The sequence below is a fragment of the Amborella trichopoda genome, chromosome 6, assembly GCF_054954075.1.
Source record: "Amborella trichopoda isolate Santa Cruz 75 chromosome 6, AtrichopodaSantaCruz75HAP2 v2.0, whole genome shotgun sequence".
NCBI lineage: Eukaryota > Viridiplantae > Streptophyta > Magnoliopsida > Amborellales > Amborellaceae > Amborella > Amborella trichopoda.
This window is the reverse complement of record NC_142341.1, coordinates 49,948,188-49,973,944: the sequence shown is the minus strand read 5'-3', so window position 1 is coordinate 49,973,944 and position 25,757 is coordinate 49,948,188. Positions and strand designations below refer to the sequence as shown.

Sequence of the window (25,757 nt, the reverse complement as noted above, 5' to 3'; positions counted from 1 at the left end):
TCTCAATTTCACCCATCTTTCTCTCTTTCAGCTATTTTCCACACTGCTGATTTTCTAATTTACCACCGCTATTTTATCTCAATAAAAAATAGCTATTTTCTCTGCTCTGACCACCGCTAATCTAGTTTCTTCCTAACCGTGCTTCCTTGATATCGACGGTTCGTGGATGAAGTATTTATTTCTACAGAGTGTAAAGTACACTTCCTTCACTATCTCTCTTGTATTTTTCAGTTTTCGGACAACCAGATCACACCATGTTTGCCGCTACTCTTGGATGCACGGACACACCTCTCTCTCTCTAACTTTCTCTCTCCTCGAACTCTCTTTTTGGCGCCTCTCTCTCTCTCTCTCTCTCTGGACACCAGCTCACGCGTTATTTCCCGCTTCTCTTGGACGCACGGACATCTCTATCTCTCTTTCTCTCTCTTCATTCATTAAATTCTTTGGGGACAAACAAGAAGCCATGGTCTGAACTTCATTTGGCGCTTCTTTGTGAGAATCAAATTGGGGTTTCAATCTGTCACTTTATGCAAGTGGAACAAACAACTATCATCCTTCTGGTGCGCGCTCTCTCTTTCTCTCTCTCAAATAATTATCTTCAGCTTCCACCCAACCTCAGGTAATCTCTCTCTCCCTATCTCTCTCTCTCTCTCTCTCTCTCTATTGAATATTTCTTTGTTATTTCAACTCTGCATCCCATTCTTTTTCGCAGACTCCCCATCACCAATCTCTTAGCAAACCATCTCTGCTATTGTTTTCCTCAATTACTTGAAGAGTTTTCAGATTTGGAGTGGTACCCATCTCAGCTATTCTTCCCCATGTTGTTTATTTGCTTGAATGGTGTTGCTTCTGTGTATTGATGGATAGCCGTTTTAATGTTTTTGGTTTTTGTGCTCTTTCTCTCTCTCAGGGCACCCATTTTGGAGAATATCTATATCACTCCTCTCTATATATCTCCTCTTTTGATGCATGTGTTATATTTGAGGGAGCCCCCTCAGTTTCGTCTTATAAAATTTTATAGAGAAAGATGGGCGCAGTTCAGATGGCTAATAACTCCCTTTTTGGTGCAAATTTATTCATTCTATAACTTGCAAATCTTGCAAATATTGCAAAGCATATGTTCTATGGTTGCAGGGTTATCAATCCCATGACACTTTAACTCTTAATCAATTGTCCCTTTTTGGTGGGTCCGAGCTATGAATATTTAAACTGTTTGGAAAAGGGGTGTTAGGGCTTGTACTAATTGTAGAAATGTTTAAATTGGAATATTCTCTTTTTAAATTTTCTAAAATTGGAAATGCTAAATTTGGAATATGCTTACCATTCTTTAAAATTTAGAGTTCTTTTTTTATTGGGTTTGATTTTTCTTGCAGTAGCTGTTGGGTTGGTTTGTTGATAGCTGATGGGGAGTCCCGACGAAGAAGATTTCTATCTCAACCTCTCTCGCAGAGAACTTCAAAGTCTATGCAAGAAGCATGGTCTTCCTGCAAATAGATCACAGTCTTATATGGCAGAGTCACTTATTTCACTTTTCAAGGTAATGCTGATATTGTTGATTAGATTTATTAGTTATTCATTTTATTGTAAGTTTTATTATTTATTTGTTTCTAAGAAGTTAAAAGTTTTAGGGTGAGCTGTTATGGGACCTTACTATCAATTATGGCAAAGCCTGTATTCTTTTAATTGAGCTTCAGCTTAGGATAAAGTGCCACGAGCTCTAATTTGTGATTTTATTCCCTGGACTCAAAATAGAATGCATGTGGTGTTGTTTGTGCCTTGGTTATATGTACATTAGGTAAAATAGGGCATGAGAGAATGGAGGGCCACATGAAGGATGGCATACTTTTTCCTGTTTTTGGCTAGTTTTGTACTAGCTTGGCTTGCCTAGGTTTTTAACTTTTTTCTGTATAGCTTTGGGTTCAAAGTATCATGTTATCTATGTTTCCCATTGTATATGTAATTTATAAGATTATTACTTCTTCAATTTTGATGTAAACCTTTTAGTTCTGTAATCCGAGAAAAAGTTGTATGTTATACATTAATGTCACAGGAAAAGGAGCACGATGTGCGAGGAGATTCATGTACAAAGAATCCAATAGAAGAGAGACCTATTAAAACACAGGAGTTGAGTGTTAAAGCTCCATTGAGCTTCTTTAAAGAAAACAACGAAGGTACATATGATTAGGGGTTTATTTTGCACATATTCACACTACACATGGTCCTGAACTGCTCATTATTTTCTTCTTGCAGTTGATTGCAATGGAAATGTGCAAGATACTGTAGGGACATCCAAAAAAAGACTTGAGGCTATGGATCCTAGTATATCTGGTTCCTTTAACTCCGTCCAAGGCAAAGAGCATCACAATGAGAGGAATAATGGTTTTGTAAACCAGTTTGAGAGAAGTGCCTTAAGGGAGTGTCTTGAACCTTCTAATCAGGTATGACTTCATATGCATGCACATAAGAATGTGTGTGTGCGCACGTGCCCATTAGGATATATGCTTTTAGTGTTGCACTTGTTTTTTCCATTAGGATATATGCTTTTATCGTTACATTTGTTTTTTCCACATTTATTGTTCCTGTTCCATGGTTTGTGCTTCTGTGTTTTCTCTATTATTTGTAGTTAATCAAGAAGCATGTTAACAACTAGTTCTTAGTATACATCAATATATTTACTTTTCTCTTGCAGATAGAAAGGGTCACCCAAAACTTGGCTCCTGCAAATTTTGCTGATACCAACACAAGAGGTGGCTCTGGTTCAGTCTTCAGTCGTAATGCCTGTATACACGAAGGTATACAACCTGTCCAAGCACGTGATACCCAAGACATTTATGGAGGAAATCAATCTGCGGGTAAAAAGGATGATGAAAGCACACAAGGTGTACGTAAGTATATTAAATTACTACCTAGGAAACGCTATAACATTTTCTCAAATTTGTCGATTTTCATTTAAAAACAATTGACCCCATCTAGAGAGTATTTTGGGACTGAGTGCTGATGTTTTGTTTTTTCAGATGATCAATCTGTTGAAGGGTGTCAAGGGTCTTTCCAATTCTTTGTCAGGTCTGAGGAGGGAATCAACCTCTATGTTGATCTTAACTCAAGCCCAGCAGACTGGATTAAGAAGTTAAAGGATGAAGTGCACATTTATCAGCAAATGCACTACCACAAGCCCTGGGCTCATGAGCCAAGAAATTTAGAAGACATTTGCCATGGCAGTGGTGATGGGAAAACATTAGACCAGAGAATTATTGATAGCTCCTCATTAACATCAATTGGAACTTCTTTAGGAACATTTGGGGCTTTGGAGTACAATCAAATGAAACCAATGCCCTATGTACCTGAGTGTGATAGAGAAAAGGTTTTCATGTCTTCTATTGTTTCAAGCAAGGGCAAAGATAAGCCCCCGAATTCAGTGGCTTCTTTTGAGACAACAGTAAATAATGCTTATGTACCTGGGAATGACCAAAACTTAGATTCTGTTAGAGACTCAGGTGTGAATTTCCTTGAGTGTCAACTTCCCATTACTTCTGGCATTGATCGAGAGAATTCAAACAAACGCTTATCAGTTGGTCTTCATGAAAAATCAATCGTATCCAGCACCTGTAATCTTGAAAAGCCAAACAGTGTGCACGGTAATTCCTTGGCATTTGGAAACAAAGCGCCTGAAAGAATAGAAGCCAAAGATTCCTTGTTAAGTGAACATAAAGTGCCTGAGATGATAGAAGCAGCAAATGATCAGCCCAAGGGTATATCATCCGGTGCCACCAATGATGCATATAGTGAATCACGTGCATTACCTGAAGAAGATGTATGATTTCTTTTGCTTTTACTTTCTATTTTAATTTATTTACTTAGAGGATGCTTCTAATGGTAGAGGTTCTGACCGTTGCAAGGTCTGAGAGTAACTTTGACAGACTCTTTATAGGCAATGAGAGTAATGTCTGAACTGAAAATTATTTTGTATTCTTTTTTAGGCTTGATAAATCCATAATCAGATTGAAAACTATAATGGATTCTTCTAACTGTTTTGACTTTTGAAAGTAAGTGCTGCACTATGATGATATGCTACTTCTTTCTATGCTGTGGTATGTGATGCTATGTTGAAATGCATTTCAAAATTATTTATCTTAAAACAAGAATTTAAAAAGCTAGACTAAAGGTGAATGCAGCCTGCTTTGGTCCTCTCTAGATTGAATGACAGTTTATGTCACTTTATCCTATAAGGTCAGAAAGGTGTCACATGTATTAAATTATAAGTTGAAGTACATTACAACAGTTAAGAGAAAATGAAAAATAAAAAATGGGAATATAGTTAATACTAATATTTTTTTATTTTTAAATGAGGTTTTTGGTTCTCCAAACTTTAGACACCCAAATCCAAAACCAATAATCTCTGAAGTAATTAGAAGTCTCTGTGGAGGCACCTAGTCTTGTCTTTATTTAAGATTTCTTATACAGGCTTTAAATGTTTCTTGGGGTGGGTTTGGGCCTTAGGCCTTTCGTAGAATCCCTGTGGTTTTGTGGAGGGACTTGAGGTTGGCTAGAATGATTGGTTATGATATGGAACATCTTGAAAGAATGTTCATGGTGGAGCACAGGATTGATCATGAAAAATTAATTTGGAATGATAGGTCCTATGATGTTCCTGGAGGGTTGGCTGGTAAGGGACCTTAAATAGGTTACAAAAGATGATTTATCATGTTCTTGAAGTAGTTTATTCCCTTGAAAAGGATATGGAGATGTAGTAGTCATGCATTTCATGTTTATAAAGCTTAACTTGAACTGGCAAAAGTAATCTTGGGTTTGTCAAACTTTGGAATAAAGTGACCCCAGAACTTTGCTTCTTGCCCTTGACCCCTAAATCGCGGTTGCCTTTATCTTATCATTCATCATTCAACTAAATGTTCCTCTGATTCTAACATCCTGCCCTTCCTTCTACCCACATGGACCACAGAGTGCATCTTTAGTTACTTCTCATAGAATGATCCTTAGCATTGGTGGCATCGGGGTATATTATTTCGAGAATAAGTCTTCAATGGTTTCAAGCATAGTTCATTTACTACATTGTATCATACCTTGATGGCTGTGTTGCAATGTAGAAATTGATGCTTCACTGATTCAGCTCTAGATTTCCACATCATGCATCTGTTGGGAATGGGAGCTCCAAGGATGTGGTATTGTGTTTGTTTCTGTTGGGGGGAACTTTTGTGACTGATGGATGTGGTGTGGCAAACCTGAGAGTTGAAACTAGATAAAGACTATCCTATCGGAACTAGGGGGCACTTAGCGTTATTATTTTTTTAGTAGTTATCATTCATTGCAATAAGGAGGCAATTAATTTGCTTATTTGTTGGCTAAGGGGTGAGTTGAGCAATCTTTGTTCTTGGTTAGGGATCCTGGAGTGCCGAGGTTTGTCTTTTGGGGATTCAAATGGATAGATGATCCCATGTTGTCATCAATTGAGGGGAAAAAGAAGAATTCTGACTTGTGAAGTGAAGAAACACTGTACGTTGATTCTCTTCTGACTCCATTCTCTTTGATTATTGGCTGTTTATGCTCACTGCTATTGATGACATGGACATGATGTTATTTGCATTGTCATAAAACTGTCTATCTTGGTCTTTGATCTGGTTGCATGGTTGTTACTTGGGGTGTGCGAGGTCAAGTGTTCAATTCCTCGAGTGCATAATAATTTGTTGGGATAGATGGGGGGAGGGCACGGGAGGGCACAAGAAAAAAAAAAAAAAAGAAGCTCTTGGGTTTGGGCTCTGCTTGGCGGTTAAGGTGTTGAGGCCCTCAACACAACATCCAAGGTTGACCCCTGGTTAACCTACTTGTGCACAACATAAATGTAACATACCTGCAAAAATTAACTTCTTTTTCTTTTTTTTTTCCACTAAGAACATATTGTCTCTTCTGTGCTGTGGACAAATGTAATTAGGAAATGTTTTCTCTTTTTGTGGCGAGTTGCTTTGCGCAGAGACATTTGTTTCTTCTTATCTTTACTTTTAATGTTAAATGGTCTTATATTTTGTATCAAATTACTATTCTTTCAATTGCATCATGTTTAAGGTGAAATGCCTGCTTCAACATTTTTGTTACTGGATGATATGATTTATGTAGTAGATTTTTCATGAGTGCGTGAGGCTGATTTTATTAGGTGGATAATATCATAATTGTGTTGATGCTTATAATAAACGGCTAAATTTTATGCTTCCTGTTTCTAGGTTATCAAGGCTCCATTTGGTGAGAATCAGATCTCAGGGTACATTCTAATTCGCAAAGTCATTCTCATGTTTGTTTTCTTTCAAGCTTCATTTAATGATCTTTTAATTATTTTTTGTTCTCAGAAATGCACACTTGCACACCTCTTCAGATAAGGCTAGTAAAAGAGCTCGCAGTTCAGAATGCTTAGAAGAGCTGCATACTAAGCAGACTGATATCATGGACCATCATAATAGTCAGGATGATGCTACAACTCCGAAGAATTTAAGAAGTCTGAAGAATCTGGCAAGAGTTTCCACTCAGAACATGGCAGTTACACCTCGACGAAGATCCATGCGGCTGGTTCCCAAGGTCTGTCAGCCTTTCATTTTTATTAATTTTGTTCGCAAAAAATTGATTTGTAAGCATTTTATGTTGGTTCATGGTTGACTAAGGAAGTCGCATATTTGATCAAGGGTGGATTTAGTTAAACGCAGTTGCTGTTATTTTATGAATAGATTGGTTCAAATTGTATGGGTTGCCATGGGAGCTATATTGTGGCTCCATAAGTTTTGATGCCTTTTGTGCATCTCACCTGGTATTTTCCTATATGTGAAGGCTCTGGCTGCTGTAATGCGGCTACACAAACTCCTTATGGTTGTCCTAGACTTTGGGACACTTGTGGTGTGTCATGTGAGCATCGAGTGGCTTAAGAGTTCCTTTTTTTTTCTTTAACGTAAATTTATGTGCATGTTGTATATTGGGGAGGAAAAATATATTTCTGTCGAATTGAGATTAGGAGGAAAAACTAATGCACGTTGAATATTGGGGAAGGAAAAGATATCTCTGTCGAATTAATATTAGGAGGAAAAATTAATGGTGCCTTCAAGCCCATCATGCGGGGGTTTTAAATGCCTATAGTAGAAAAGGAACTTTTTAAACATGTACCCTTTGTCCACAGTATGTGCTGTTTCTCTGCATGAATCTGTAGTTTTACTGTGGATATGTGCGCAGCACTAAGCAACTGATAAGGATCAACACATAATTTCACCTCGTTGGGGTCTAATGCAAACGTCTGAACAGGCCCTTAATCAAATGACTACTGGATTGACACACCTTTATGAAGTAAAAGATCTCAAACTGAAGCACCAAGACCATGAAGATATTGTAACTGAAGGATCGGAAATAGTGTTGGCTGTGGCTTGATATGCTAGCTCTTCATTAGACTGAGCAGTCGGTCTCTGCTTAGTGCTCAGACTATATTAGAGCCAACATATGATAGAGCAGGGATCATCAGTTGAGTTGCCATATCTAGTCTGTATAACAAATTCATGATGGTGCTAACATGGAAAGGACCCTGGTCTCTCGTGCCCTTATGAACCTGTGATTTGTAAGATGCAATTCCAACTACTGTGCGATAAATCTTTATATGCAAAAAATACTAGAGTGGGCCAAGCCCTCTCATTCCGAAGGTGAGTTGAAGGGTACTTTGAATGCATGTGATTTCTTGTTGATCTTGTTTGCTAATAATAGAGTTGAAGGGTACTTTGAATGCATGTGATTTCTTGTTGATCTTATCTGCTAATAATATTTCATCTAGGCATTGTTAGAAAGCTTGTCGATCTTGTCTGCTAATAATTATTTCATCTATGCATGGTTAGCAAGCATCATGATGTACATCAGAAATATACTAGGTTCACAAAGGAACATCATTTTACATATATTTTTTTTTTCTAATTTTAGATTTTAAACTGAACCATAAAGCACCCCATATATGCTGAAAAATCTGTTCCACCATGTATGAATATCGACATACTACTGAAGGAAATCTCACTTTCTTTGGGTCTCTCTCCCTCTCTCTCTTTGTGTGTGTGTGTGAGTGAGTGTGTGCGTGAAGAAATTAATTGATTCACAATAAAGTTGGAATTTGGGTCTTTTTTGTCATATTTTCTTTATAGATTTGCTATTATTTTTCACCGGATCTACTAGAAAGCATGGTTGATTTTGCCTATATTCCTTTAGGGATGCGTCAAACTGTGTGGTTCACACTTACCATATTGGCTCATTTTCTAGATAGGTGCAAAAAACCCATTCATGGTGACATCCATATAGAGCTTCTTGTGCATCTACTTTCCATTTACATACCTCATGGATCATTTTAATTTCTCTTTGATGATTTGCACATTTCCCTGATCAGTGTCATAACACATTAATCTATTATTATATCCTTTGAGTTACCAGTAAGACATATTGAATCTTCAAATTGGTAGTTTTCTTGATAGACCTTTACAATTATTGGGTTCGTTATATTTACTGTATTCTAATCTTCTTTCATCTGACAGTGAGACCCAAAGTAATGTACTTATCAACATTTCCAATTTGGAGGACGTTATCTGGGTGTACCTGGGTGGATTGTGCAATACAAGTCCATGTAGAATGTGCATAGGTAAGGGTTACAACTAATTGTCGTGTCATCGATGGAATGTTCCTTTTTTTGCAGGCATTCCAATATGGTGCCGTTTGTGACCTTAGGACACCACGATTATGATGCATGATGTTTCCATGGGACTCACCAGGATCTTGAGGCGAGTTGACTCAGGTGACTCATTCAACTTGCTGCGCATTAATACACTGGTCATGATCATGATGGTGGTGGTGGTAATGAAGATGAACAGATGATGTTGATGGTTTTTGCCTATTAGTTAACATTGATATAAACCACCTCGAGGTGGGGATTCGTGCTCCATTAGTGTTTCAAGCTTACCACTATCAGCATGTGTATCATGGGTAATTCATATCCCTCGGACATGCTTTTATTTTTCAATGAATTTGTCATTTGGCCTACAAGTGATCAGATCGAAATGTGGTATGATTCATTGCATTGGGTGGCTTCATGTTCTCTGAGTAAAGCTGGTGGGCTTTTGAGCAGTGGGGGATGGTCGGCTGTATATTTCCTTGATAAAGAGTTAAACAATTCGGTAAGTTTCACAAGAAAATGTTAGAACAATTTTTAGCACTATAGATTTGTGAATACATGAGTTTTAGGCAGGCATATTATTTTAGGGGATTGTATACTGTTTACTTTTGGAACAAGGAGGTCACATTCACTCTCAGCCATTGGATGTCAAATCTAATTCATAAAAGTGTGTTGCAGTATGCAAGAAAATATATTTGGGACTTTGTGGCATATCAATGATACATCTCCAATCACTTGATTTCATATCTAATGGTCAACAGAGGTTGTGACCTTTTTGTATCAAAAGTAAATGGTCTTATTATAATATTTTTTTTATATGTAGAATAACACGTCTTTTAGTGAGCTGATTCAACTTATTGGGAGAAAGCAGAGGATAACAATTTACTTTCTCAAGGAATCAGGCTTTGGTCAAGATGGTAAAGGCTGGGTTTTCATAGCCTAACGTCTCAAGTTCTATTCCTATGTAATCTTGTCAAAAAAAAAAAAAAAAAAAAAATTCTCACAAAAAAAAAAAATACAAGAAAGGAAGAAAAAAAAACATACTTAGTAAGTGCTCATTTGCCCCAAGGTTAAGTCCAAATGTTTTTCTTTTATTAGAAGTGTTTCTCTTTTAAGAAACATGGAGGGTACATATTCACCTTTTTGAAAGACGAGCTAAGGAGAAATTGTTTTATAAGGTGGCAATTGGGTTGACCCAACCCGTGTTTGGGCTTGGACCTGGATATTGGATCTCGTGGGTCCTGTCTACGTTTGGTGACCTGGACCTGGACTTACCCGGGTCAAGGTTGGGTCTGGATCCAACTAGTACCCAGTCTAATGGGGACCTAGCGTGTTTACACCCATAATTTTTTGGCGGGGCATACAATTTCACTAGTGGTGTTGACTGTAGCTGGCGGATTGTCCTTCATCAGTAGTCTTAGCCGTCCGTCATCAGGAATAATGGTGGATGCTCAAGCAGTATGCCTGTACACAAATTATAGTATACCATAGACAACTTGTGGTGTATGATGATGTTCTGTTCCTTTTGGAGGGATCTATTTCAAAAGTGTACAAGAAAAAACAGAAATGTCAAAATGATAACACATTTAAACCCTGTTTGGTAGACTAAAATTTGAGAACAGGGTACCTTTTTTTCCTCTGCAAAATTGAGAGTGAAAAATGGCCTACTTTGGTCTGCTCTAATATTCAAGTGTGGAGGGCTTTTATAAACCTGTTTATCAACAAACCACTAAAGTGCCCAAAACACTGCAAAAGAAAAGAAACCTTCCTTCCTCGTACATAGCTTCTTTGCATGCAGTTGTTGAACTTTTAATGTGTGGCCTTTAAAATGTCTTCATATGAAAAATCACAAACAGATAGTAAACAATGAACATACATCCTAATGGATCCGGACCCGATCCGACCTTTTCTCAACAATGGTAAAACCCAGTATATGGGTGTCTTGGTCATCATTTTAGAGTTAGGAGAAGACACTGGAGATCTCAATGGCACTCGAAACCAATGTAAGTACAATGGGAGATAAGGTACTATTGCAACATTACATCCCAGGATTGACAGGTGCTGAAGCACCAAATATGAGAAAAGGGGGAAAAGCCAATACATTTCCATGTATTGGGGAATCAGGAAAAAAGGTGAGGTTTGTATAAGGTGCCCACTGTATACCATATATGTAAGACATCTCTAAATTTTGACGGAAGATGTAGATTCAATATTGGGAATCTTTGGATGGCTTGAAAACCCATGTTGAATCTTAATTATGTGATTTAAAATTTCAAATAGTACATATTGAGCCTATCTATAAACAATTCAAAATCTTAAAAATAGGCGGCCCAGATAAATTTGTTACGGGATGAACAATTTTTAGGACTTGATTTTTTTTTTTTTGGTTTATATCATACATCTCTAGGTCAAAATTATCAGTTGGAAGGTCTTCCAACTTTAGAACACTCTTTTTCACTGGATTTTATGGTACACCTTACTTTAATAGTATACCGTTGTAACCTGATATAGGTTTTTTCCTTAAAAAAATAAAAAATATTAGATGCATTTTTTTTTTAATGTATACATGGTATGTAATCTCTCATCCAATCTACAAAAATAGAAAGGAAATATAATTGTCTTTAGTGTAAAATTGTAGCACTACCCACATATAAAATAAGGATTGTTTATAAAGAGACCATTTATTTTTTGTACATAGAGGTCATAATCTTTCTCACCCATTAGATGTCAAATTGGATAGCTTGGAGTAAGTCACGAAGTTAGATATATTTTTTTTTTAGAACTTTGAGTCTATTTAATGACACTCTTACAATCACCTATTTTGAAATTTAAGGGAAAAAAATGATTGTGACTTCCAAATACAAAAGATAAATGGTCTCGCTGTGCGCAATGCCTATAAAATATGTATAATTGCTATTCCTGGCCATTAGTCATAATGTCATGTCAAACACATGTTTATTTTTAATTTTTTCTAATAAATATTGAGATAAAAACAGCGGCCTTCCAAGGCTACACCCAAAAAAATGTTTTTGATAAAATAAAATAACCAAAGTTCATTTATACATTTTATGGGTATTTTGGTCATTTATTATTTTAAATATTTTTTTTTTTAAATTTTATTAAGTGCATCTCTATGAGAGGAGAGAAGCCCTAAATTTCATCCCAAAATGATTTGTAAATTTTTTTTAAAAAATCAAATGCTCCAAGCCATCCAACAAGATCATATACTCAAGGCTAACGTCTAATATTGTAACTCAAGCTATAAATTCACGTAAGATAGCTGGGAATTGTCACATATAAAAGTTTGGGAATGTTGTGGTAACCTGTCTCAAATACGATTAGCGGATACCATCATGACCCCATTTGTTTGTTGTAGGACCCATTTGGACAAAACCATACAGAGCAGGCGGTGGAGATCATGGGTACCCTGTATGTATGATACCCATAGACAATGTGTGTAGGTTAATGTTGCCATACCGATTTGGATTGGATGGAGGAGATTTGGAGTAGCATTTTGTTATTTATACGTTTTTTAGTTTAATATTATCTCAAAGTATATCGTTTACTTTTTGTATAAAGAAGTCACAATCACTCTTATCTCTTAGATTTTAAATTGGATGGTTGTAAAATTATCATAAAAAAGACTCAGTTAATTTTTTTGCTTTCTCAAACTTTGTGACTAGCTCAAACTATACAATTTGACATTTAATAAGTAGAAATGATTTTGATCTCGCTGTCATCATCATCATCATCATTTTAACATTTTTCCAATTAATTGGAGTCGGTTACATGAATTCTGATTTTTCATTTTGCTCTATTAATGACCATATCCTCAGTGAGGCTATAACTTCCCATATCTTTTCGGACTACAGCCAACCACGTCATTTTGGGTCTATCCCGTAGCCTTTCCAATCCTTCCACTTGAACTAATTTGGACTTTGTACTCTACTCTCTCTTATTTTATCACATATTGATGACATGCCTAAATTCTCGCGATTAGATGATTGTGACCTCATTGCAATAAAGAGAAATGGTCTCATTGCATACAATCCCTAATATTATATCTATAGTGATAATAAAATGGAAGTTTTACAATACTGTAACTCTATCTCTTTAAGAAAAAGTAAAGTTGCAATCTTATATAAAGTTTTTCCAATAAGTAAAAGTTTTGGGAAAAGTTTTTATACTTCTCTTACATCATAGAAGATCTATGCTTCCCCTATCATTCAACCGTCCAATTTTGATCAATAGAGCCACTCATCGTTTGATCTTAGATTCGATATCTCAAAGTATTTTATTTTTAGTTTTTTTTATTTATAAAAATTGTATGAGTATGAAATTTGGTAAATGCCATCTTCTCATTGGGGCGCACCTATGAAAAATATTAAAAATATTTTTTCGATAAATTATAATGATCAAAATACCTTTTAAACTTTCAGAGGTATTTTGGTCATTTTATTTTATTGAAAATATGTTTTTTATATTTTTTGCTAGTGCGAGTTTACTAGAGGATTGGAGGTACAAAATTTGGTGTTAAAATAGTTTGTAGAAAAAAATTAAAAATAAAATAATATAGAGACGTGATATTGTGATTGAGGCAATCTTAACCTTTCATTCAGAATAGATGGTTGGATAAGGGGAAGTGCATAAATTTTATGTTGTAAAGGAAGTATAGAAAGCTTGCCCATGAGTTTTACTTATATTCCCAACTTATATTGTTATTTGTTGCCTTTTTCAAATTTGCCAAAAACTTAAACAGCTATAGCCCACGGTACACGTGCTTTTCTTGTTTCCGGTTGCAAATGAAGGCTAAGTAGCAACTAAGTTGGTGCTTAAGCTGCATTGTAGGTCCGGCTCCCTGCCTAATTATTCTTTAATAGCTAATGATATGTCTGGTGCATGATGCCTCCTTTAAAAATTAGATGAAAATTATTTTCAAAATATTTAATCTAAGTAAAATATAAATATATTACCTTTTAACTTCTAAGTTTTAGTTATTCTCTTTATATTATTTTTTAGCTTTTAATTTTTAGTCATTTCTAGTTATATAATTTTTATTTTATTTTTCATGTTTAGTTATCTTTCTTTAATTTCAATCATTTCTAAAATAAATGAACATACGACTTAGGTATATGTATTTTTAACTTATATTGCACAATTATTTTACATATTTTATGTTATCTAACTATTATTTATTCCCTCTATTTTATTTGTAAAAACTAAATTTGGTAATAAACAAAGGGAAAAGTTTATATAAGGTTGCAACCTTAAAATGTAGAACTATGGATGCACCTCAAAACTCCATTGGTAAAGATTGTTTTAATGTTGAAAAATCCTCTAATTACTCATCTCGACATCGAGGTGTACGACTATGAAAAAAAAAGGATTTTGAGCCCCATAAATGGTACATCTCACAAAACATTATTTAGACCATCCATTTTCAAGATTTTTATATGTTTATAGATCTACTTGATTTTAATATTTTAAAATTTTATAATTATATTTGAAATTAGATATTAAGATAATCTTAATTATATTCTACATCAAAATTATATATATACGATAAAAGTTGAAGGTACGCCTTAAATGGATTGTTTAAGGTTGCAACTTTATGAAAATGAGAGGTTAACAGATGTTAAATTTAGATAATGAATGAGAGGTTGTTATTGACATATGCTTATTATAAGAAATTATCCAAATGTATATTTGAATTTACATAGAGAAAAAAAAAAAGTGTTTTTGATAGCCCTACATGATTGGGACTCGATGTTTAAAGTAGTCAATGGAGTGTGTTGAAAGGCGTAGAAAGCAAGCTAACGTCTTGGTCCATTTCGTATGAGAAGGATTGATCTTGCTATTTTGAGCAATTGGGGTGAAACTTCAATTTTTCTATGCCTCAACATTCACATGATCCTATCCGAATAATTTGTTGAGGTTTGTTTGTACAAGGCACCCACTTTACTGTGTACAAGTAAAGCGTACTTTTAAATTTTGTTTCAAGATGTAGTTCCAATGTCAAAAACCTTACGATTGATTGAAAATTCATGTGTAATCTTAATTAAAAAATTTCAATTTTAAAAAAGATAACGATTGAGGAAATCTATAAATACTTAAAAACTTGAAAATAGACGGTCCAGATAACTGGTTACAAGATATACTATTTTTAAGACTTAAATTCTTTATTTTCTTTTTATCCATATATTTCGAGGTTAAGATGATCAATTAAAAGGTTTTCCAATTTTGAAACTCTTTTTTTATTAGATTTTTGAGGTGCATCTTTCTTCTATGGTATTAGGTTGCAACCTTATATGAACTTTTTCCTTGGTACATAAGAATCTACGCTATTCCATGACATTTCTTATCAAGAATATAGGTTGATGACGGTTTGTACCTAGTAGAGTTGCGGGACTGGTCGACCCAAATTGGATATGGGTGTAGGCTTTAAAAGGGGTTAGAATTTACCCGGTTTGGATCTGAAATGCGAATTTCGGACCCTATTTGGATCCGTATTGATCCAAGATTTGGATTTGATGAGGGATTCGGATCTAAAATTTGGATCCGAATAATAATTCTAATTTGGATCAGAACTGGATACAGGTGGATCTAATTTGGATATGGCCTTATTATTAATATATATATATATATATATATATATATAAAGATTATATTAACCCGCTTGCTCATGCCTCTAAGGTGCGCCAAACGGCCTTGATTAAAGTGGCTTGTTTGGATGGCCAAGATGCCATCCCACACACGATGAGTGTTTGAAAGTTTTTTTTTTTTTTTATTACGCAGTACTGACACCCACAGGAGCTCATATAATCTTTTTCTCTATCAGAGGCATGAGCGAGTGGGCTAATATAATCTTTTTCCATATATATATATATATATATATATATATATATATATATATATATAGAGCTGAGGCTCTAAACAATCAAATTTGAGCCTACCTCAAAATATTTACTAGAAGCGGTTGTTTTGATCCTCAAATATCTTCAAATTGATCATCTTGATACCAAGATGAATGGATATAAGAAAAAAATGGATTTCAAGTTTTGAAAATAGTGTATTTTGTAACGCATTTTTGGACCGTCAATTTTCAAGATTTTTAAGTTTTCATATATCTGTTGATCTATACTATTTTTAAGTTTAAAACTTTATAAATAAAAACAAAAATATAATTTAAGGCTAGCAAAGATTTCTAGTATTGAAACCACATTTCTCGACACTATTTGAAGGTAGGCTCTAATTTGATTGTTTAGAGCCCATATATATATATATATATATATATATATATATATATATATATATATATATATATATATATATATATATATACACACACACACACTATGAGACCCTCCCACACCCATGTGAGTAGGACCCCAATATATATATATATATTATGAGACTCTCCTACACCCATGTGACCACCATTAAATTTTGACACAGATATTTAGAAAAGTTATCTCACACCCATATAATAACTTTTATAGAGATCTGTGTCAAAATTTAATGGTGATCATTTGGGATTCTACAAGTGTGGGAGGGTTATATATATATATATATATATATATATATATATATATATATATATATACTACAAAACGCCTATAGGTGAAAATGAACAGTGATTTCGCCTACCCTAATCACCTTCCAAAGTTCATCGTATGGTCACGATTTTCCGATAGTGTCTCATTTTTTATTTTTTTTTACAAATCGGAATGATCTGAAATTTGGAGCGTGTGTACATCTTCGTGAGACGAACATAATAGAAAAATAATTCACGAAAAATAAATTGACCAAAATAACTTCGAAACATTTCGGGGGTATTTTGGTCAATTTTTTTCATGTAAAATATTTTTTTGATATTTTTCGTAGATTCACCTATTTTTTATAAACGCATGCTCCAAATTTAAGGTCATTCCGATTTGTAAAAAAATAAAAAATGAAACACTACCGGACAATCGTTACCGTGCGGTGAACTTTAGACGGTGATGAGGGTAAGCGAAATCACTGATATAGTATTTTTTTGTTATATATTATTTTATATTATAAAATAAATCTCTAAAATAATTGTTTGCATCCAAATGGGCCGGGATCCGGATTTGATACCATGCATACGTTTCAGAACTAGATTCGAATATTCTGGATCCGATCAAATCCGGATCCTAATGGATCTAGACCCGATCCGACCCATTCTCAGCCCTAGCTCTAGATCTATACCCATTGCGTTAGGTCTGGGTCCAATAGATCTGGATCCAGCTAGGTTTGAGTGCAACTTGGACCAATCTGTGTCAGGTGTATGCCCTCGAGCCCATATGTCAAGTTTGGGTCTTGGTCAGGTCCAAAACAGGGTTAACAAATAGATAAAAAATGTACAAGGAATACACACCCTACGCACGACACATGCATGTGCTTATAAGATCCCTAATTTAATGTGTACCTTTGTTTTTGGATAGTAAATGATCCTGCTCTTGCTCTAAAAATATTATTAGGTAGGAGTAATCTTTTCATTAATGTGGAATGGCCGAATGTTTTCAAAAAGAATATTTATTAGTAAACAGAAGTTTGTTTTTTTTTAATTTTAATTTTATTTTTATGTGTTAATGGTATTGCTGGAGGGTGGGTCATTACATTGAGGCATCAGCCCCGCCTAACCACCAATGCTCTAACCCCCTTCCCCTTATTAGTTGAAAGGTTTTGTATGCTTAATTTTAAAGAAACCTTTTTATACAGCACCACGGACGTTTAAAACATAGGGGAATTGATCAAAATACACATGATTTATTAATTATTTACTATTGTACTTATTTTCAACCATTTCTGCTCATGATTATACATCTTTTGATGGGATTTAAAAACAAAATATATTGGTATAACGTTAAATAGTTCATTTCTTAAGTACATATTGACAAAATTTCTTGAAAGTATATATAATTGCTATTCTCAACAGATTGCAATGGACATCTGAGACATCTTCGGTAATAGTTTTAAGTTTTTTATAAATCAAATTGACATGAAATTTGAGGTATGCCAACTCTTTATAGGGTGTACATAAAAAAGTTTTATAAACATTTTTAATAAACCAAAATGACCAAAATATGCATACAATTTATAAGGGTACGTATTTTTTTAAAATTTTATTAGGTATGCCTTTATGAGGAGTAGGCACACCCTAAATTTCATGTCAAAATGGTATATAAAATAGAAAATAAAAATTAAGTATGATATACACTCAGAGATGCCAATCGAAATCAGATGCTATGAAGCTAACTTGTGATAATATGACTGAAGCTATTCTAATCGTCCATTCATTTACACCATATGTATTTTGGTCCCACAAAAAAGGTTTCCGTAATTCTAAACCTTATGATGTGTGTTATTTAGTCCATGTGATTCATAAATGAAATAAGAGTCCCGAGTTAAGCAATTAACAAGGAATAGGGCCCTTTTCTCCTCTATCTAATCATGAGGGAAAAATGGCCCAACTCGGTGTGGTCCACTATTCAAGGGTGACTGACTTTCGGCAATCCTGTCCAAATGATGCCACCAAAACATCCATATAATCAATAATGAAAATTTGCTTTCCCCCATTTATAAACAATTCCCTATTTTTTGGTGTTGTTCAATTGCCTAATCTGGGGAGTTTTAACATTGAAGTAGTGCAAATTAAAAACAGGAAAAAGTTTATATAATGGTAAGGCCCTAAACAATCAAATTAAGGGGCACCTAAAAAATTCATTGGAAGAGGTTGTTTTGATGCTAAAAAATCCTCAAATCAATCATCTCGACCTCAAGATGAATGAACATGATAAAAAATTGATTTCAAGTATTGAAAATAGTACATATTAATGTACTTTTTAGATCGTTAATTTTCAAAATTTTCAAGTGTTTATATATCTGCTCGATCTCCACCACAAAGGTTTCAATACTAAGACATTTTTCGACACGATTTGAAGGTGCACTGTTTACGGCCTCAGCCTTATACAAACTCCACCCATTAAAAAATCCATGAGAGATTACCTATATATCTTATATAATTTCTATAATTACAAAAATCCTCCTCAATTTTTAAAATACGAGGCACACATCCGTTTTCTGATCCCATTTTTGTTATTCCTAATTTACCCTCATTTAGGATGTTGAAAACCCGAAGTCACAAAGTTACCTTATGATTGCATATTTTCCAATATCCGAACTCCGAAGTCATAACACAATCATAAGGTAATCCAATATCTTAATGAGGTGACCTTGTGACTTCGGGTATTGGAAATCCAAAGTCATAAGGTGACCTTGTGAATTCGGACATTGGAAATCCCAAATCCTAAGTGACTTTGATTTTTAACATCTAAAGTGAGGGCAAACTAGAAACAAAAAATTAGATCGAAAAAAGGATATGTGCGTAATATTAAAAATTCGAGGGAGATTTTAATAATTCATTAATTACATGGGGATATACGGGTAATTTTCTCAAAATCCATTTATGTCAAATGCCTTAAATCTCTCATTGGTCTTTCTCCCCCTTTTGCATGTCATTATGAAAATGGCTAAATCCACCACACACTTAGGTCATCTCTACCACTTATGGTGAACAAGATTAACCAAGATTATCACTCACTAGCTAATTTAATCACTGTCAAGAAAACTTGAGAACATCTTGTTCAACTCCCAGTCAGATTCTTTCCCTTATATCTTAGTAGGTATTTACTTTTGTGTTTTCCTATAAAATATTTAAGAATATCTCAATCACTTCTTGTCACTAAGCTTTAATAAAGAAGTTGGAACCCCACCACAATCACAAGAATTTACCCCCAACAAAAAACTACCATCACAAGATGGAACTCTCTCTCTTTCTCCTTGAACAGTATCTCTTTCTCTCTCTACCTATTTTTCTGCAGAAGAATTTGATGAGGAATGCATATTTAGAAAATTTCCAATTTGTGACTAGTATTGATTAAATTTTTTGTTATTATTAAAATTGTATGATTGAGGAACAAGGAAGCTTTCTAGAACATACAAAATAAGCCCAACCAACAAAAAAACTCAATAAATACAGAAATTAAGAGATACATTTCAATTAAAGTAAAGAAACCTGACTAAAGAATTACAAAATTGAGGAACAAGGAAGCTTTTTAGAACATACAAAATAAGCCCAACCAACAAAAAAACTCAATAAATAAAGAAATTAAGAGATACATTTCAATTAAAGTAAAGAAACCTGCCTAAAGAATTACAAACCACCCCCCCCTTTGTCTATCACTTTTATGGTAACTTGATCCCTCTCTCTCTCTCTCTCTATATGGTAACTTGATCCGTCTCTCTCTCTATATCTCTCCCTTAATGGTAACTTGATCCCCCCTCTCACTCTAGCCCCCTCTCTCCAATCTCGGTCTTTTTCTTGGTTTTTGTTGCCCAAGAGTTTGCAGAAACCCAGGCAAGAATACTAAAAAGTTTATCATTTTGTCGTCATTCTTAATTTATTAGTATTAAATACAAATATTTTCACTATTCTAGAACAAGGAAGTTTTTATGACAGACAAAATAAGAACACCAAACAAACAAACATAAATAAAGAATGAAACCCATTTGAAATCCAATTCAATAGAAGACATGCTAAATCCAAGAAATCTCTCTCTCTCTCTCTCTCCTATTTATGTTAATAATTCTCAGAAATCCATGCATACATAATTTAAAATTTAAAATCTTCTACAGTTCATAGTCAAAATTTCATGTTTCGAGAACGAGGAACCTCAGACAAGAGACCAGAAATGAGGAACATGTACTGAAGAAAGAAAACTCATTTGAACAAAAGTCTATCTCTCTCTAGAATTTTGTTTGTGTATTAGAATTTTCAGAAATCCAGGTATTACAAGAGCATTAAATTCTCATTTACTCCCTCCCACCTAATCATCCCCGATTCAGAAGCCTGCCATTAATGCACTATTCAATGCTCTCTGTTAACCCACCTCCCTACATGGTTTCTACAGCAAATTTTGGATCCAAAAGCAATAAAAAAAAAGCCCATTTTCTCTCTCTACATCTGTGATTCTTCCTCATGAAGATCCATCGAAGAAACCCGCCTCCATTTGAATCTCAACTCTCAGTCATGAACACCAAGGGACCAACCAGAGAGAGGAGGAGGAGAAGAAGCTACACTCTTTCTGGCCCAACAGCCAGAGAGAGAAGAACCCACTTTTTCTCAATCTCCAATCTTCACTCTCTCCTCCTGCTCTTCCTGGTTTTCTATGAATTCCGCCAAGTTTCAGGCCTTGGATCCATGTCATCCCTTGCTGTCTCTTATGGTGAGAATGGACCAAGCCTTTGTGGCCTAAATGCTGATGGTTCTCACCTTGTGAGCTGCTATGGCTCTGATACATCAGTTGTTTATGGAGCTCCATTTAGAATTCCATTTTCTGGCTTAACAGCAGGTGATGGCTTTGTTTGTGGTCTTTTAATGGAGTCAAAGCAACCTTATTGTTGGGGAAACAATGTCTATATTCAGATGGGTGTACCTCAACCAACGGCTCCAATGGCTTCTTACTCAGAGATCAGTGCAGGTGACCACCATTTATGTGCTTTGAGAGAAAACCCATCTCACGTTCTCAATGGTAGCTCAATCTCAAGCTTTCAAAGCTTCGAATCCTTGAATTTAAGCTTCAGTTACAGATTGGAAAGGAGCTCTATAGTGGATTGTTGGGGCTATAACATGACTGCAACTCATGATATTCAGGGTGATTTGAGGTCTATCACAGCTGGTTCAGTGTTCAATTGTGGTCTTTTTAGAGAGAATAAGACTGCTTTTTGTTGGGGTGATGAGACTGGGAGTGGGGTTATAAGCTTGATTCCAAAGAATTCGAGGTTTAGAACCATTTCAGCAGGTGGATTCCATGTTTGTGGTGTTTTAATGGCCTCCCTTTCAAGGGTTCTTTGTTGGGGTAGGAGCTTGAGTCTTGACAATGGCAAAATGGAATCAATTCCTACTGATTCTATGATCTCCATAGTGGGTGGTAGGTTTCATTCTTGTGGTCTAAGAGCAAGGGATAAGGGTGTTTCTTGTTGGGGTTTCATACTTGATACTAGCACCCCTGTTCCTGCAAATATTAGGGTTTTGGCTCTTGCAGCTGGTGATTACTTCACCTGTGGGGTTTTGGCCTCTGCAACCTTACAGCCAGTTTGCTGGGGTTCGAGCTTTCCAACCAATTTGCCCATGGCTGTGAGCCCTGGAATCTGCTACTCTGAGAAAACTTGTAGTACTGGTTTCTATGCATTTCGCCATGAAAACTCAGATATAGATCTATGCAAGCCTAATAAGCTCTGCTTACCTTGTAGCCATGGCTGCCCTTCTGGTATGTATCAGTCTTTTCCTTGCACTGAGGCCTCAGATCGAAGGTGCGGCTTCAATTGTTCGATTTGTTCATCCCCTGAGTGTTTTTCTGCCTGTTCTTTTCAAATACACGAGAGAAACAGGGCTCTCCTCTCTCTAAAATCCCCCGTTTTCTTCATTGAACTAGCCATTGCTGTAGTACTAGTTAGCATTGTTTCATTGCTTGCTGTTGCTTATGTTCGAATTAAGTTGCAGAGGTGTAATTGTTCGGCGATAGAGCCAAAAACCAATACGAAAACCTGTTCTTTTCGCAAGGAATCAATCAAAATTAGCCCTGATTTAGATGAGCTAAAGATCAGAAGGGCTCAGGCCTTCTCTTATGAAGAGCTAGAGAGAGCCACAGGTGGGTTCAAAGAGGAATCCATTGTTGGGAAAGGGAGCTTCTCAAGTGTGTTCAAAGGTGTGCTCAAAGATGGAACAGTGGTTGCAGTGAAGCGAGCAATAATGGCTTCTGATGTGAAGAAAAACTCAAAGGAATTTCACACCGAGCTCGACCTTCTCTCTAGACTGAACCATGCTCATCTTCTAAACCTGTTGGGCTATTGTGAAGAAGGGGGAGAAAGGCTCTTGGTCTATGAATACATGGCTCATGGCTCTCTCCATGAACACCTCCATGGAAATAGAAAAGAGCCTCTAAATTGGGTTAGAAGGGTCACCATTGCAGTCCAAGCAGCAAGAGGAATCGAATATCTCCATGGCTATGCTTGTCCACCTGTGATTCACAGAGATATCAAGTCCTCAAACATATTGATCGATGAAGAATTCAACGCAAGAGTGGCAGATTTCGGTCTCTCTCTTTTGGGTCCAGCTGATAGTAATTCACCATTATCAGAGCTTCCCGCAGGTACATTAGGCTATCTAGACCCTGAATATTACAGGCTGCATTACTTGACCACAAAATCAGATGTTTACTCATTTGGGGTTCTTTTATTAGAGCTCATTAGTGGTAGAAAAGCCATTGATATGAAATTTGAGGATGGAAACATAGTGGAATGGGCTGTTCCTTTGATAAAAGCTGGTAATTTGAATGCAATCTTAGACCCCAATTTGAGACCACCAGTGGAGATGGAAGCAATGAGGAGAATAGCGAACATAGCGAGTCGATGCGTGAGAATGAGAGGAAGAGAGAGGCCGTCAATGGAGAAAGTGACAACCGGGCTCGAAAGGGCCTTGGCTTTGTTAATGGGAAGTCCATGCAATGAGCAACCGATATTGCCAAGTGAGGTTGTTTTGGGGAGTAGCAGGCTTCATAAGAAGGCCTCTCAAAGATCGTCGAATAGGTCAGGAAGTTCAGAGACAATTGATAATGAAGATCAAAGGTTTGAGTTTAGAGCTCCTTCTTGGATTACTTTTCCAAGTGTTACTTCTTCACAGAGAAGGAAGTCCTCAGGGTCGGATGGAGATGGAGATGGGAAGAATTGTAGTGAAGTGAGAGATGGGTTGAGGTGTTTGGATGAGGAAGAGATTGCGCCTGCCTCACCTCAGCAAGAGCTCTTTTTGCAGCATAATTTTTGAGGTTAGAGAGAGAAGGGAGATGAGAGCAAAGTGGGTTGGAGCTCCCTCTTTCTCTCTATCCTATTTTTAAATTTTTGAGGTTAGAGAGAAGTCAGTTGGATCTCCCTCTTTCTCTTTCCTAGTTATTGTGTGTGTTTCTCTCTCTCTCTCTCTCCCCTAGAGGATTGGGTGTGATTGTGGAGTGAGATGGGTATGCTTTCAGTCATAATACTCTTTGCAAGTTGAGAAATGGGTTTTAGATCTCTCTTCCTCTGGTTTTGAGAATTGGGTGCATTGATAGAGAGGAAGTGTTTTGGATTCAGAATGTTGATGTTTTTTCTATTTTGAGAGACAGAATGCATTGCTCTCTCACTTAATTTGCTTTCCGTCATGGTGGCTTTCTGATCAGAATTTCTGGGATCAAGATGGGGTGCTACATGGGTGATATTGCTTGGACCTCTCTCTCTTTGGAGATTGGTTAAAGGTGAAGAGAGAAGTGATGTGTTCAGTCATGGGCTTGACCTGATGAAAGCTTTGGGGACTCATATGACTGATCAAATCTGGAAAGGCAAATCATGAGAGAGAGAAATGGGATGGTTTTCTTTGTTTTCTTGAAGCAATGGGTGTAAATGTGAGATCAGTTTGTTGGTTCAGTCATGGCGGCTTTTATCTCACAAAATTTTGGAGGTCCATGTACTGCGCCTATCAAATTCCCACACTAATTGTGTTTATTTGGTGTACTAATATCTTAAAACACTTGGCTTTGAATGCATTACTGTGTTTCCAATTGTTTATGCAAATCTGAGTGCAGCAAATTTTAGTCCTATATGCTCTTTGCATTTCATATAGTACTTTGTGCGCGTTCTAGACCGTCTGGATTTTATTTTCTGTCTTTACTTCATGACACAATTCCCTATTGTAAGGTTGTAAAGATATTTGTTGTATTTTCTCGAGTTCTATAAATGAAAATGGATCAGGGGCTTTTCCTCCACTGATTTAGCTAAAAAAAAATAGTGTTTTTTGTGATGGAAAATTGTTTCATAGATTGCATTTCTATATATACGGCCTACAAGGTGTAAAGCATCCATTTTAAAGATGGTTGTAAATAGATGGTCCAACCAAAAACAATTGAAACTAATTGTTCAAATGTTTTTTTAACAGAATTATTATTTTTAATTTTTAAAATTTATTTATTTTTTCATATTCATGATCTCCATGTTAGAGATTACATGTCCTTAAAAATTAGATAAAAAAATCCATCTTAAAAATAGATTTTTAAGAGGCGACACATTTCTACGTAGATTCATAGAAACCATGTCCCTTTGCGATTCAAGTGTACAGTGTGCTCCTATGGGAGCACGCTATAGGCACACTCGTGCTTTTCATTTCTAAATCTATTTTGTTTTTTGTTTTTTTCCATTTTGCTTCATGTTTTACCTCTTTTATTTATTTATTTATTTTATTATTATTTTTCTTCTTCTTCTCTTCCTCCGATGTTTCGTGTTTTTCCTATTTTTTACAACTTGATGAATGTTTGAGTGGTATTCATTGATGTGCTGACTAGGTAATGGGGTTTTGTAGGTACAAGATAAGAGAAGAATTTATTAAGAATTCATGAAAATTAATGATAAATGCAGGCAACTTAGAAATAAATAATACTGTGAGAAGAAAGTTTTTTGTAGAGGGGAAAAATAAGAACCAGTAAAACTGTATTTTTGTCGAGGTTTGTTCCAAAATTTTTGATGTAACTGTTATTGGTATAGTGGATTTCAGTTTGCCGTGCCCATAAATGTAGGTCTTCTAAGATGGACCACATAAATCTTTGTGTTCTTGTAATATGTATTTCATGTTTTATTTTTCATATTTTATTTGTCAAAAAAATTAACCCATTAAGTTTAAAAATATCAACCCATTCGATTTTGCGCATACCAATAATGCCACATGTGAATGTGGTAATATAAGTCCATCATACCATAAATATCTTCTCTCTATATAGTCCCGTGAGCTTCTTAACATCAATGAGAGAAAAGATGTGGATGTTTCCTACCTGTAACTTCTCTCTCATTGATTTTATAATGGTCATTGGTCAATCAAATTTTAGAAGCCACTTAATAATCACTATTTATTATTCTCAAAAGAAAAAAATATGGATTTGGAGGTTTTGATCACTTAGATATCAACCTCTAAAGA

General features: G+C 35.5%; 2 protein-coding genes across 45 annotated transcripts; both read left to right on the top strand.

The window, feature by feature from the left end:
- The first annotated feature begins 204 nt into the window (after window positions 1-204).
- LOC110007899 (uncharacterized) lies at window positions 205-9,051 on the top strand. 44 transcript variants are annotated; one of them, XR_016057185.1, is made up of 12 exons: window positions 205-560; window positions 1,374-1,537; window positions 2,051-2,171; window positions 2,251-2,438; window positions 2,690-2,885; window positions 3,015-3,811; window positions 5,395-5,508; window positions 6,231-6,268; window positions 6,354-6,579; window positions 7,291-7,679; window positions 8,550-8,653; window positions 8,784-9,051. XR_016057185.1 is itself a non-coding variant. In XM_088869046.1 (10 exons), the coding sequence occupies exons 3-10, from the start codon at window positions 1,403-1,405 to the stop codon at window positions 8,753-8,755; spliced, it is 1,749 nt and encodes a 582-aa protein (XP_088725172.1). In that variant the 5' UTR covers window positions 222-619; window positions 713-793; window positions 1,374-1,402; the 3' UTR covers window positions 8,756-9,051. The 44 variants fall into 44 exon arrangements, 9 of the variants coding, with proteins under 9 accessions (XP_088725173.1, XP_088725177.1, XP_088725174.1 ...); XR_016057177.1 differs by lacking the exon at window positions 7,291-7,679 and adding an exon at window positions 713-793 and having other exon boundaries at window positions 220-619; window positions 8,740-9,051; XR_016057176.1 differs by having other exon boundaries at window positions 8,550-9,051.
- Window positions 9,052-20,294: 11,243 nt separating this feature from the next.
- On the top strand, window positions 20,295-24,367 carry CR4 (crinkly4). The gene has a single exon (XM_006852054.4). It carries the CDS (start codon window positions 20,745-20,747, stop codon window positions 23,586-23,588), a length of 2,844 nt encoding a protein of 947 aa, XP_006852116.3. The 5' UTR covers window positions 20,295-20,744; the 3' UTR covers window positions 23,589-24,367.
- The last annotated feature ends 1,390 nt before the right edge of the window (window positions 24,368-25,757 follow it).